We start from the raw sequence: 13628 nt of genomic DNA, 5'->3' as shown, positions 1-13628 counted from the left end.
ACTTGCGGTTTCCAAGAAAAATCCTGAAAACCAATAAAACCCTAAAAATTTGACTTTTGACCGCGATTTATTTCAAAATCCCTTCGTCGATTTTTGGGTTTTTTTATTTTTCCCATTCAGATTCTGCAAAAACTTCCTATGTGTAAGCACCTTCCACTCAAAGTTAGTTATGGCGCACCGTGCATGAAATTGTTTTGTAAGGAGGCGACCCAGTCAATTCATTGTCCCAGATTCAATTTCTATATCTCAAGAGCGGTAAAGCCTAGGAAAAAGTCATAAATGTCAATCTTGTAGAGACTTTTTACAGCTACAACACTCGCTTTAATCCCATTTCAATAAGACTTGCGGTTTCCTAGCAAACTCGTGAAACCCCAAAAAACCTAAAAATGTGAACTTTGATCGCGTTTAATTTAAAAAGCGCTCCTGCTATTTTTTTTCATTTTTCTCATCTATGAACATTGTAGTTTCAGAATCCGCAAAAACTTCCTAGCTATAAGCACCTACCATTTACAGTTGGTTCAGGCGCACCGTGATACATATATATGTAAGTCTGTTTTCTTTTATAGTTTTGGTTTGTTTATAAAGAACTACGTTTAACTTCCATGCTACAAAATTTCGCATCTGGAATTCCCAGTTTTTTTAATTGATGCAAATTTTAAATATGGTAGGAGTATATGACAAAGAAGTAGCTTGCAATTTGAGATGCCGATCAAATAATATTTGGAGGGTTGAATGGACCAGAACTTTTGTGTGAAAATTGTGAAAAATTTTAATACACAGCTTATATCCATGTTCCTGAAAGACACATTCTTCCCTCGTGAGTTATATTTGGAAGACGATTTCTTGACCTTTGCACTGATGTCGATTACGTTAATGTACGTGATCAGATAACAGAGTTACAGCGTAATATATCCAGTTGTTTGTTTGTAGTGTAGTAATTAACACTATAGAGGTCGCAATTAAAACTCAATAGTCACGAAATTTTGCACGAGGTAAGAGTTTAGGTAGAAGAAAATGCCTATAATTTTGCATGATGATCTGATATTATTTAGCGGGTGACATCGACTGTTACTTTTGTATGAATAATATACAATTTTTATTTTTGGTCCATATTTTAATTCCTGGAGGCATATACCGGCAAAGTAGCCTACATATGGAATAATAACTACTAACCTTTCCCGTGATGCAAATTGCAATAATGTGTCTGCTAGATAACGGGCCTACTGCCTAATATATAATGGGTTTTGTGTAGAGAACCAGAATTTCCTACCATGCTACAAATTGTCCCTATCATGACAGAGAAATTTTCAGTTAAGTTGTCAAATTGGTTTTTTATACAAATAATGCAGCATGGGGTCGCTTCGCCACCTATTTTATACCTCAGGATTTAGGGTAAAGGGGATACAAAGAAAATACGACCAAAGATGTGTCTCATCGAAATATTGGTTTTATATTGTGTGAACGATAACTGGCGAAGTGATTTGCTCCAAACTTTCCATATATTATTCTTCCTTCCAGATATAGATCGGATAAGACTAGATCGGTCCACACCTTAGGGTACCTCCCACACAAAATTCGGAAAAGAGAAATTTAAGAGTCTTCTCGAATCGTTTTGAATTTTTTAGCAGATTGTACTTGCGCCGCAAATCCGCAAGATAACTCTCAAGTGGATTTTCTGATTGGTCGAAACTTTACACATCGTATTATTTCATCCAGTCATGTATCGGGTTGGAATATGGACTATATCGGTCCACCCTTCGAGTACCTCCCACACAAAATTTGGGAAAAGGGCAGTTTGAGAACCCGTATCGGATCTATTTGATTATTTTTTTTTTTTTTGAAAAAGGTTCTTTTCGCGGTCCCTATTCTGGTCCCTTTGCCGGGGTAAATCATACATCCTGAGATAATAGTCCAGAAGTTCCAAAAACCCCTGCCGGCTCCAACTAAAATTACAAATCTGAAAAAATAATTCTCAATCTTTTCCAAAACTCAGAAGTTAGCTTACTAAAATTGATTTGGTATAGCCCCATATTACGATACCTACAGATTCCACGTATTATGAAGCAAACTCGTGTTACAAAATTAATATATTTTTATACGGCAGAGACTGAGGGTATATCACCCGAAAGAACAAGGGGACTTCGCAATCATGTAAATAAATTCCGCGGGAAAACTAGTGCCAGGGGAAGTGGTGTAGGGTATCAGATGGTCGGCCCGTCCGACTATAACCCTGATTTACTTGTTTTTTTGTTTATTTTATTTTGTAATTATTGTTCTTTAAACGTTTCTTCCAATGATTTTTCCTAATAAGTTATCTATATGTATGTACATAAGTATTAAGACCATCAGCACTAGCTTGTGTTATTAGAAGTTGCATTTATATGAAAGAAATTAAAAAATTGTATATGCGAACTATATGTGATTGATATAGTGATTGTCTTCCGACAACAAACGACATCTATACGTGTTCGGTTTGTTAGTGGTGTTTTTTTAGCGTAAAGCGTTTAACTTTATTTCAATCACGTTGCTGTGTTTGTTGATACAGAGTCAATGTGCGAGTATCTACTCGATGGAGGGGAGGAAAGACAAAAACAATAGAAGCACCACGTACCACAACATCTTTATAGCAGTGCTCACCAGCGAGCCCTTACTAAGAGCAAATGAGCATACATTATTGTATGATTTACATTGAAAGTTACGCTCACTTGCTCTCAGTAGGAATCGCTGGTGAAGATTGCTTTATAGCGGTGCTGCTCAAAATATTTCGCGCATTAGTCTCTCTGAACGATTATTTCCTTTGCTAAAACACGGTAGATAAGAATAAAGAGAACGAATGTTGTTGTTGCAGTCACGTTAACGTATATGGATGATCTTGGCTGCTTTATAGGCAAAGCACAAAAACCGGTTTTTGAATGAAAAGAGAATATCGAGAGAGAGAGAGAGTACAAAAACAGAGAGCAAATAATGGGAAAAGTAGGGGAAATTAGAAAATTTATTTTTGTATGTTAGAAAATCATTCATATTTTTGAATTTGTCCATTAACTTTAAAAGAGGTGCATTAAAATTATGAACGGAATTAGTAAAAAATTCATAATTTTGTTTTTTTTTTTTTTTTTGTTTTCAGTGTAAGTCCAAAAAGTAAATGCTGTTTGCATAGAGTTCCCACACAGAGACTTTGACTACCTATTTTTCAAGGAAATTTTATTCTCTATTCCCTTTATAGGTTTTGATGTAGTGCTTTCCTCGGAATATTTTCTCCACAGAGATTCTCATCTAAAAGTTATATTGTAATATGGGTGTCGCGCAAAGCTAAATATTGGATCTTTATTCTCAAATAATAAACTACATTTTACAATAGTCACAATTTTCCCTTTTCTACAAATTCTATTTTAAATATTTTTCAAACCGGCTGCATTAAATTTTTCCAAAATACACATAGTGGCCTTGTGAGAACGTTCACAACGATCTGTTTCACCGGCAATGGATCCATTACAATTCGCAATGATCTCTTTCAAGTGATTAATTTCAATGGCATTATTAAAGAGATAAGTGAAGAATGGTATTACAGCTGTCTCATCCAGAGAATTATCTTCGGAGAACTATAAGAAGAATAGATTCATTTAGATAATATAAATTGAGTATAATTTCTGTGTTTACATGCTTACCAATTCATGCTTCTTCATAATACAATAACGAATACATTTGGCATTGCGCACAGCATCACGAGATCCCTTTACAATGTCCTGGAAGCCATCTACAAGAAAATGAGAAATGGTAAGGAAATTTTATGGAAAATTTGATACTTCTCGTTAAACAATGGTGAAAATTTATGAATTGTATAGGACTAGGCTATGATTATCTACTAACAAAACTGTGGCATCAGAGGCTAATAAAGTGCACTTTTCCCAAATTTTGCGTGGGTGGTACCCGAAAATATAGTGCATATTCCGACCTGATACATGACTACATGACATAATACGATATGCAAAGATTGGACCAATCAGAATCTCCCTGCGAGAGTAATCTTGCGGATTTGCCATTTTAGTTGGTGCTGTCATGGTTTCTTGGGCGTTTTAGGCCATTATCACAGGAAATATGGACTTGTGCCCGAAAAAATTGCACCGTCGCAAAGAAAGCTGCAGAGAAAACCTGCTGAAAAATTTCAAAACGATGCGGGAGGAGCTCTTAAACTTCATTTTATCCGAGTTTTGTGTGGGAGGTACGCGAAGGAGTGGACCGATATAGTCCATATTCGAACGCAATCTTGAAGAAATAATACGATGTGCAAAGTTTGGACCAAATTGATTGCTTCCTTCGAGAGTTATCGTTCACACAATTTTACAGAAAAATTATGAACTTTTGGGGGGAGGCACCCGAAGTAGTGGACCGATATAGACCGTCTTCGAAATTAAACTAAGTTTGGACAAAATATTACTATACCCAAAATATGGTTCGAATTGGTTGATCCGTTCAAGCGTTATCGTGCGCAACAGCAAGCCAGCCAGACAAACGGACGGGGCTAAATCGACTCAAAATTGGATGAAACAAATTTGGTCCAAACATACTTGTGGTCTAACACCGTAATTTCAATTAAGTACATTTTTGGTCGTATCAAAGTGTATATACCCTCGTTAGCCTTAAGGCTGAGGGTATAATAAGTAAAAAAGTATTAGTCGACTTTGCCGGCAGAAGTATACCCGCAGTTAGTGGGAATTGAAATACCTTTTTCCCAAAAACCGTATGTGTGAACTTGCAGACAAAAATATGGATTAGGATAAAATCTCAAAAGTATTGCGGGGGAGGTACCTAAAGGAATGGACCGACATAGTCCATTTTGGGAGTCATTCCTCTCGATACGAGGAAATCCACGCCTTGAAGGGCGAAGTAAAAATATTCTTTAATAAATGCACGCCTTGAAGGGCCAAGTAAAAATATTCTTTAATAAATGCACGCCTTGAAGGGCCAAGTAAAAATATTCTTTAATAAATCCACGTATTGAAGGGCCAAGTAAAAATATTCTTTAATAAATGCACGCCTTGAAGGGCCAAGTAAAAATATTCTTTAATAAATCCACGCCTTGAAGGGCCAAGTAAAAATATTCTTCAGTAAATCCACGCCTTGAAGGGCCAAGTAAAAATATTCTTTAATAAATCTACGCCTTGAAGGGCCAAGTAAAAATATTCTTTATTAAATCTACCCCTTGAAGGGCCAAGTAAAAATATTCTTTAATAAATGCACGCCTTGAAGGGCCAAGTAAAAATATTCTTTAATAAATCCACGCCTTGAAGGGCCAAGTAAAAATATTCTTTAATAAACCTACGCCATGAAGGGCCAAGTAAAAATATTATTTAATAAATCCATGCCTTGAAGGGCCAAGTAAAAATATTCTTTAATAAATCCACGTATTGAAGGGCCAAGTAAAAATATTCTTCAGTAAATCCACGCCTTGAAGGGCCAAGTAAAAATATTCTTTAATAAATCTACGCCTTGAAGGGCCAAGTAAAAATATTCTTTATTAAATCTACGCCTTGAAGGGCCAAATAAAAATATTCTTTAATAAATTCACGCCTTGAAGGGCCAAGTAAAAATATTCTTTAATAAATCCACGCCTTGAAGGGCCAAGTAAAAATATTCTTTAATAAATCTACGCCTTGAAGGGCCAAGAAAAAATATATTCTGTAATAAATCCACGCCTTGAAGGGCCAAGAAAAAATATATTCTGTAATAAATCCACGCCTTGAAGGGCCAAGAAAAAATATATTCTGTAATAAATCCACGCCTTGAAGGGCCAAGAAAAAATATATTCTGTAATAAATCCACGCCTTGAAGGGCCAAGAAAAAATATATTCTGTAATAAATCCACGCCTTGAAGGGCCAAGAAAAAATATATTCTGTAATAAATCCACGCCTTGAAGGGCCAAGAAAAAATATATTCTGTAATAAATCCACGCCTTGAAGGGCCAAGAAAAAATATATTCTGTAATAAATCCACGCCTTGAAGGGCCAAGAAAAAATATATTCTGTAATAAATCCACGCCTTGAAGGGCCAAGAAAAAATATATTCTGTAATAAATCCACGCCTTGAAGGGCCAAGAAAAAATATATTCTGTAATAAATCCACGCCTTGAAGGGCCAAGAAAAAATATATTCTGTAATAAATCCACGCCTTGAAGGGCCAAGAAAAAATATATTCTGTAATAAATCCACGCCTTGAAGGGCCAAGAAAAAATATATTCTGTAATAAATCCACGCCTTGAAGGGCCAAGAAAAAATATATTCTGTAATAAATCCACGCCTTGAAGGGCCAAGAAAAAATATATTCTGTAATAAATCCACGCCTTGAAGGGCCAAGAAAAAAAATATATTCTGTAATAAATCCACGCCTTGAAGGGCCAAGCAAAAGTATATTCTTTAATAAAACCACGCCTTGAAGGGCCAAGCAAAAGTATATTCTTTAATAAAACCACGCCTTAAAGGGCCAAGAAAAAATATTCTTTACTAAATCCACGCCTTGAAGGGCCAAGTACAAATATTCTTTAATAAATCCACGCCTTGAAGGGCCAAAAAAATATTCTTTAATATATGCACGCCTTGAAGGGCCAAGTAAAAATATTCTTTAATAGATGCACGCCTTGAAGGGCCAAGTTAAAATATTCTTTAATAAATCCACGCCTTGAAGGGCGAAGCAAAAATATTCTTCAATAAATCCAAGCCTTGAAGGGCGAAGTAAAAATATTCTTTAATAAATCCAAAAATATTCTTCAATAAATCCACGCCTTTAAGGGCGAAGCAAAAAATATTCTTCAATAAATGCAAGCCTTGAAGGGCGAAGGAAAAATATTCTTCAATAAATCCAAGCCTTGAAGGGCGAAGCAAAAATATTCTTTAATAAATCCAAAAATATTCTTCAATAAATCCAAGCCTTGAAGGGCGAAGCAAAAAATATTCTTCAATAAATGCAAGCCTTGAAGGGCGAAGCAAAAATATTCTTCAATAAATCCAAGCCTTGAAGGGCGAAGCAAAAATATTCTTTAATAAATCCACACCTTGAAGGGCCAAGTAAAAATATTCTTTAATAAATTAACGCCTTGAAGGGCCAAGTAAAAATATTCTTTAATAAATGCACGCCTTGAAGGGCCAAGTAAAAATATTCTTTAATAAATCCACGCCTTAAAGGGCCAATTAAAAATATTCTTCAGTAAATCCACGCCTTGAAGGGCCAAGTAAAAATATTCTTTAATAAATCTACGCCTTGAAGGGCCAAGTAAAAATATTCTTTATTAAATCTACCCCTTGAAGGGCCAAGTAAAAATATTCTTTAATAAATGCACGCCTTGAAGGGCCAAGTAAAAATATTCTTTAATAAATCCACGCCTTGAAGGGCCAAGTAAAAATATTCTTTAATAAATCCACGCCTTGAAGGGCCAAGTAAAAATATTATTTAATAAATCCATGCCTTGAAGGGCCAAGTAAAAATATTCTTTAATAAATCCACGTATTGAAGGGCCAAGTAAAAATATTCTTTAATAAATCCACGTATTGAAGGGCCAAGTAAAAATATTCTTCAGTAAATCCACGCCTTGAAGGGCCAAGTAAAAATATTCTTTAATAAATCTACGCCATGAAGGGCCAAGTAAAAATATTCGTTAATAAATCCACGCCTTGAAGGGCCAAGTAAAATTATTCTTTAATGAATCCACGCCTTGAAGGGCCAAGTAAAAATATTCTTTAATGAATCCACGCCTTGAAGGGCCAAGTAAAAATATTCTTTAATGAATCCACGCCTTGAAGGGCCAAGTAAAAATATTCTTTAATGAATCCACGCCTTGAAGGGCCAAGTAAAAATATTCTTTAATGAATCCACGCCTTGAAGGGCCAAGTAAAAATATTCTTTAATGAATCCACGCCTTGAAGGGCCAAGTAAAAATATTCTTTAATGAATCCACGCCTTGAAGGGCCAAGTAAAAATATTCTTTAATGAATCCACGCCTTGAAGGGCCAAGTAAAAATATTCTTTAATGAATCCACGCCTTGAAGGGCCAAGTAAAAATATTCTTTAATGAATCCACGCCTTGAAGGGCCAAGTAAAAATATTCTTTAATGAATCCACGCCTTGAAGGGCCAAGTAAAAATATTCTTTAATGAATCCACGCCTTGAAGGGCCAAGTAAAAATATTCTTTAATGAATCCACGCCTTGAAGGGCCAAGTAAAAATATTCTTTAATAAATGCACGCCTTGAAGGGCCAAGTAAAAATATTCTTTAATGAATCCACGCCTTGAAGGGCCAAGTAAAAATATTCTTTAATGAATCCACGCCTTGAAGGGCCAAGTAAAAATATTCTTTAATGAATCCACGCCTTGAAGGGCCAAGTAAAAATATTCTTTAATGAATCCACGCCTTGAAGGGCCAAGTAAAAATATTCTTTAATGAATCCACGCCTTGAAGGGCCAAGTAAAAATATTCTTTAATAAATCTACGCCATGAAGGGCCAAGTAAAAATATTCGTTAATAAATCCACGCCTTGAAGGGCCAAGTAAAAATATTCTTTAATGAATCCACGCCTTGAAGGGCCAAGTAAAAATATTCTTTAATGAATCCACGCCTTGAAGGGCCAAGTAAAAATATTCTTTAATGAATCCACGCCTTGAAGGGCCAAGTAAAAATATTCTTTAATGAATCCACGCCTTGAAGGGCCAAGTAAAAATATTCTTTAATGAATCCACGCCTTGAAGGGCCAAGTAAAAATATTCTTTAATGAATCCACGCCTTGAAGGGCCAAGTAAAAATATTCTTTAATGAATCCACGCCTTGAAGGGCCAAGTAAAAATATTCTTTAATGAATCCACGCCTTGAAGGGCCAAGTAAAAATATTCTTTAATAAATCTACGCCATGAAGGGCCAAGTAAAAATATTCGTTAATAAATCCACGCCTTGAAGGGCCAAGTAAAAATATTCTTTAATGAATCCACGCCTTGAAGGGCCAAGTAAAAATATTCTTTAATGAATCCACGCCTTGAAGGGCCAAGTAAAAATATTCTTTAATGAATCCACGCCTTGAAGGGCCAAGTAAAAATATTCTTTAATGAATCCACGCCTTGAAGGGCCAAGTAAAAATATTCTTTAATGAATCCACGCCTTGAAGGGCCAAGTAAAAATATTCTTTAATGAATCCACGCCTTGAAGGGCCAAGTAAAAATATTCTTTAATGAATCCACGCCTTGAAGGGCCAAGTAAAAATATTCTTTAATGAATCCACGCCTTGAAGGGCCAAGTAAAAATATTCTTTAATAAATCTACGCCATGAAGGGCCAAGTAAAAATATTCGTTAATAAATCCACGCCTTGAAGGGCCAAGTAAAAATATTCTTTAATGAATCCACGCCTTGAAGGGCCAAGTAAAAATATTCTTTAATGAATCCACGCCTTGAAGGGCCAAGTAAAAATATTCTTTAATGAATCCACGCCTTGAAGGGCCAAGTAAAAATATTCTTTAATGAATCCACGCCTTGAAGGGCCAAGTAAAAATATTCTTTAATGAATCCACGCCTTGAAGGGCCAAGTAAAAATATTCTTTAATGAATCCACGCCTTGAAGGGCCAAGTAAAAATATTCTTTAATGAATCCACGCCTTGAAGGGCCAAGTAAAAATATTCTTTAATGAATCCACGCCTTGAAGGGCCAAGTAAAAATATTCTTTAATGAATCCACGCCTTGAAGGGCCAAGTAAAAATATTCTTTAATGAATCCACGCCTTGAAGGGCCAAGTAAAAATATTCTTTAATGAATCCACGCCTTGAAGGGCCAAGTAAAAATATTCTTTAATGAATCCACGCCTTGAAGGGCCAAGTAAAAATATTCTTTAATGAATCCACGCCTTGAAGGGCCAAGTAAAAATATTCTTTAATGAATCCACGCCTTGAAGGGCCAAGTAAAAATATTCTTTAATGAATCCAAAAATATTCTTCAATCCAAGCCACGCCTTGAAGGGCGAAGCAAAAATATTCTTCAATAAATCCACGCCTTGAAGGGCGAAGCAAAAATATTCTTCAATAAATCCAAGCCTTAAATCCAATATAATAAATCCAAGCCTTGAAGGGCGAAGTAAAAACATTCTTTAATAAATCCACGCCTTGAAGGGCGAAGTAAAAATATTCTTTAATAATTGCCCACGAAAAACATGATATCGATTTTTCCTTCGGTAAAAATTTTCAAAGGATAAAAATTTTGATCATTTCGAGAGATACCGCGCTCCATCCACAACACATGGTACCATAGCGTGTTTCTACAGCTTTTAGGCTATTTTCTCAGCAAGTATGGGCTTGCTCCTGGAAAAACATGCACCATCGTAATGGGGGCAGTGAATACGCGTTATTGCAACAAAAATCAATAGGATTCTAGAGGAGGTCTTAAACTGCACTTTTCCGAAATTTTGTGTGGGGGGTACCCGAAGGAATGAATCGATTTAGTCCATGTTCGAACTTTATATATGCCTGGTAGAAATATTACGATGTGCAAAGTATGGAACAAATCGGTAACTCTCGAAGGGGAGTGGGCCGATATGGCCCATCTTCGAACTCAAACTAAGTTTGGATAAAGTATTACGAAATTTTGCAGCAATTGGTTAATATGTTCCAGAGTTATCGTGCGCACCAACCAGACATACAGATGGACGGACATGGCTAAATCGACTCCAAATTGGCTGAAACGAATTCCGTCCAAACATACTTGGGGTCTAAAACCATTATTTCGATTAGGTAAATTTTTGGTCGTATCAAAGTATATATACCCTCGTTAGCATAAATGCTGAGAGTATAAAAATTAAAATACTATTATTCTGCCAGGTATTACGGCAATTTCTCGAGAACCTATCATTGACAAAATAACTGTTTAGCAAAATTCTTGACATGAATTTTAATGTGCCGAATGTAGACATAGTTTCGTGTTTACAATTTAAATTTAAAATAAATAAATTAAATTATAGTTTAACATACCATCTGTGATTTCAATTTTCTTTGTTTTCGCATCATCTTCATAGCAATCTTCTACAGACATTTTAGCCATTTCTAGTAAAGCATTGGAGGAATCAGGTTGCTAAAACACACAAAAAAGTGCCGACATGGGTCATTAAACTTATTTTACAATTTTGAAAAAAAAAACAAAAATTTTGTATTTGTTTATCATCATCAATTTTCCAACATAGAAAAAATTTATATTTAAACTTACCTGTAGGGTCTCCTTAATGCACAACATTATTACAATAAATATAAACTTTTCCATATTTTCAATGAATTTTTTCGATTAGCTGAACTTAACTTCACAAGCCGCACAGAATACTAAACAGTTTTTCTGCTGTTTTCAAGTATTAAAAATCTATGAATTGAATGAAAAGTTACAAATGTTTCTCATGATTTCATTTAAATTCAATGCAAATTATTTTGGGAAGTTCATTTCAGAATTGTATTTATCCCACATCCGATTCAGAAAGTTCGATTGTCTTAAAGCCAAAGTAGTGTGAAATTTTTGTAAATTTTTTCCCTACGAAATTTTATAATGAACTAAATTTACTTTGGATTAGAAATTGAACGCATATTTGTCAATCATTTTTGGCGAAACATTGTTAGTAATATAAAGTCCATAATCTATCGATTAGCGTAAACAACGTTTTGAATGGCATATAACAAACTTTATAGGTAGACTTGACATACATACAAGGCATGTTTGGTTTATCAAACTCATCAATTCAGCCGACAATATATAAGGGTGCTATATTTGGCAAATTTTTTTCTAGACCAAACGCGGTCGCACATTCCAAATTTCATTGAAATTGGACAGAGAATCGACCGGAAATATATATGGAAGCTATATCCAAATCTGAACATATTTCAATAAATTTTAGCAAATTTATTTCTAGACCAAAATGCTTCATAGATATTTGCATACAAAATCTAAATTTTTGTGGGTACCTAAGATTCTGATGCTATAACTCCAGATCAGAGCGGAATTATTTTATAGATATAGCTATGGTTATGTCATTTAACTCTCAGACGTATGGCTAATGATAATATAATGGTCAAAATGTGCCTCATCAGAATGATGGTTTTAGACAACTGCTTGGAGCTGACTAAAGAAAATATTTATATTTTTGACTAGATTTATTAGTAATATTATATAGAACATCTTTGCCAAAAGTTAGAGAAATATCTGTTGGAATAAAATAGTTATGGAGAATTTCTTAAAAATATAATTTTCTCGAATTGTTCCATATCCACACTTATGACACAAGTGCAAAATATTGTAAATCAAATGGAACAAAGTGAGAAATGAATTTTGCCATCTTTGCCTCAATAAATTCAAACCTTCTAAATCGAAAAATAAAACTAAAACAAGTAAGAACGGTGTTAGGTTCGGCCGGGCCGAACCTGTTATACCCTCCACCATGAGTTGTATTGAAGTAAAATAGAATGAATAGTTTCCTTTCGTGTATGACTTAATACCAAATTTCAGCAATGTCGGTAAAACAATGTGAGGCACGTCGATCTATACCGACAAATTTCTGAAAGAAAGTTTTTAACCTCAAAGAAGACTAAATACCAAATATTTCAGTAAGAGAATGTGGCTACAACTTAAAAAATACCGCAAGTCAAGAAGTACGCTTCTATGGGGATATAGGAAGACCTGGACCTATACTGATAATACTGTTCTGGAATATTTTATATCCTCTTGGAAGACTAAATAACGAATTTCAGTCATTTCGGTGGGATATTGATCGAAACGTGGACCTATACCGACGGATTTTAAACGGGCATGGGGCAATATGAAGGCGTGGACCTGTACAGACATATACCTGGGGAACAGTTTTATATCACCATTTCGTTGGAATATTGAGGCCACAACATTCAAAATACCGAAAATCGGGAGGTATCGTTCTATAGGACTATATGAAGGCGTGGACCTATACCGACAAATGTAAAGGGGAAAATTGAGTACCCCCAACGAAGTTTCAATACCAAATTTCAGCTATTTTGGGGTAATATTTAGGCCACATCCCTTCAAAATACCGAAAATCCTGAGGTACAGTTCTATGGGGGCTACAAGAAGACGTGGACCTATACCGACAAATTTATTTAAAAAAATGAAGAAAAAATAACAGGATAATTCATACCATTTTTCTTTTCCTCTTCGGTTGCTACGTTGGTTAACAACAACAAAACAAGAAACACACGTGTTTGACGCATACACGCCACCACTTCTTCGCTTCTACGTCTTCTATTATAACATAAACACAGCTCTTTCTTATAAAACAGCATTCCGCAGCCGCGAGAGCACTGTTGTTACTCTCTTTGACAAACATCCTCTCCCCACGCATAAAAAATATGTTCTAACGTAAAAAATATGTTGGTACCCAAACAAATAAAATTGAGATATGTTACAAAATGTTGCAAACATATATTTGTTTGGACACAAACAAGAAAAGGTTTCAAACTTTTGAACGAGAAGGACGTGTTTTTTGTCAAAAAATAAAATATAAAAATTAATTTTTTTCATTGAATTTTTGTTCTGAGCAAATTTTCATTGGGATTGGGAAATGAGTATTTACCCTTTGGGCAAGGACGCTCGCGTTCTTGCA

The 13628-nt window shown here is 35.1% G+C and overlaps 1 protein-coding gene across 1 annotated transcript; it reads right to left on the bottom strand.

Annotated features, from left to right (window-relative positions):
• Positions 1-3291: 3291 nt before the first annotated feature.
• On the bottom strand, positions 3292-11378 carry LOC141397398 (uncharacterized). Its single transcript, XM_073973545.1, has 4 exons — positions 11225-11378; positions 10993-11092; positions 3666-3754; positions 3292-3599 (listed from the first exon to the last, which is right to left on the bottom strand). The coding sequence occupies exons 1-4, from the start codon at positions 11276-11278 to the stop codon at positions 3390-3392; spliced, it is 453 nt and encodes a 150-aa protein (XP_073829646.1). The 5' UTR covers positions 11279-11378; the 3' UTR covers positions 3292-3389.
• Between the last annotated feature and the right edge of the window lie 2250 nt (positions 11379-13628).

Source organism: Musca autumnalis, unplaced genomic scaffold, assembly GCF_047663935.1.
Source record: "Musca autumnalis isolate F117 unplaced genomic scaffold, ASM4766393v1 scaffold_3, whole genome shotgun sequence".
Classification (NCBI taxonomy): Eukaryota; Metazoa; Arthropoda; class Insecta; order Diptera; family Muscidae; genus Musca; species Musca autumnalis.
The sequence above is the reverse complement of the archived record's forward strand: the minus strand, read 5'-3'. Positions and strand labels throughout refer to the sequence as shown.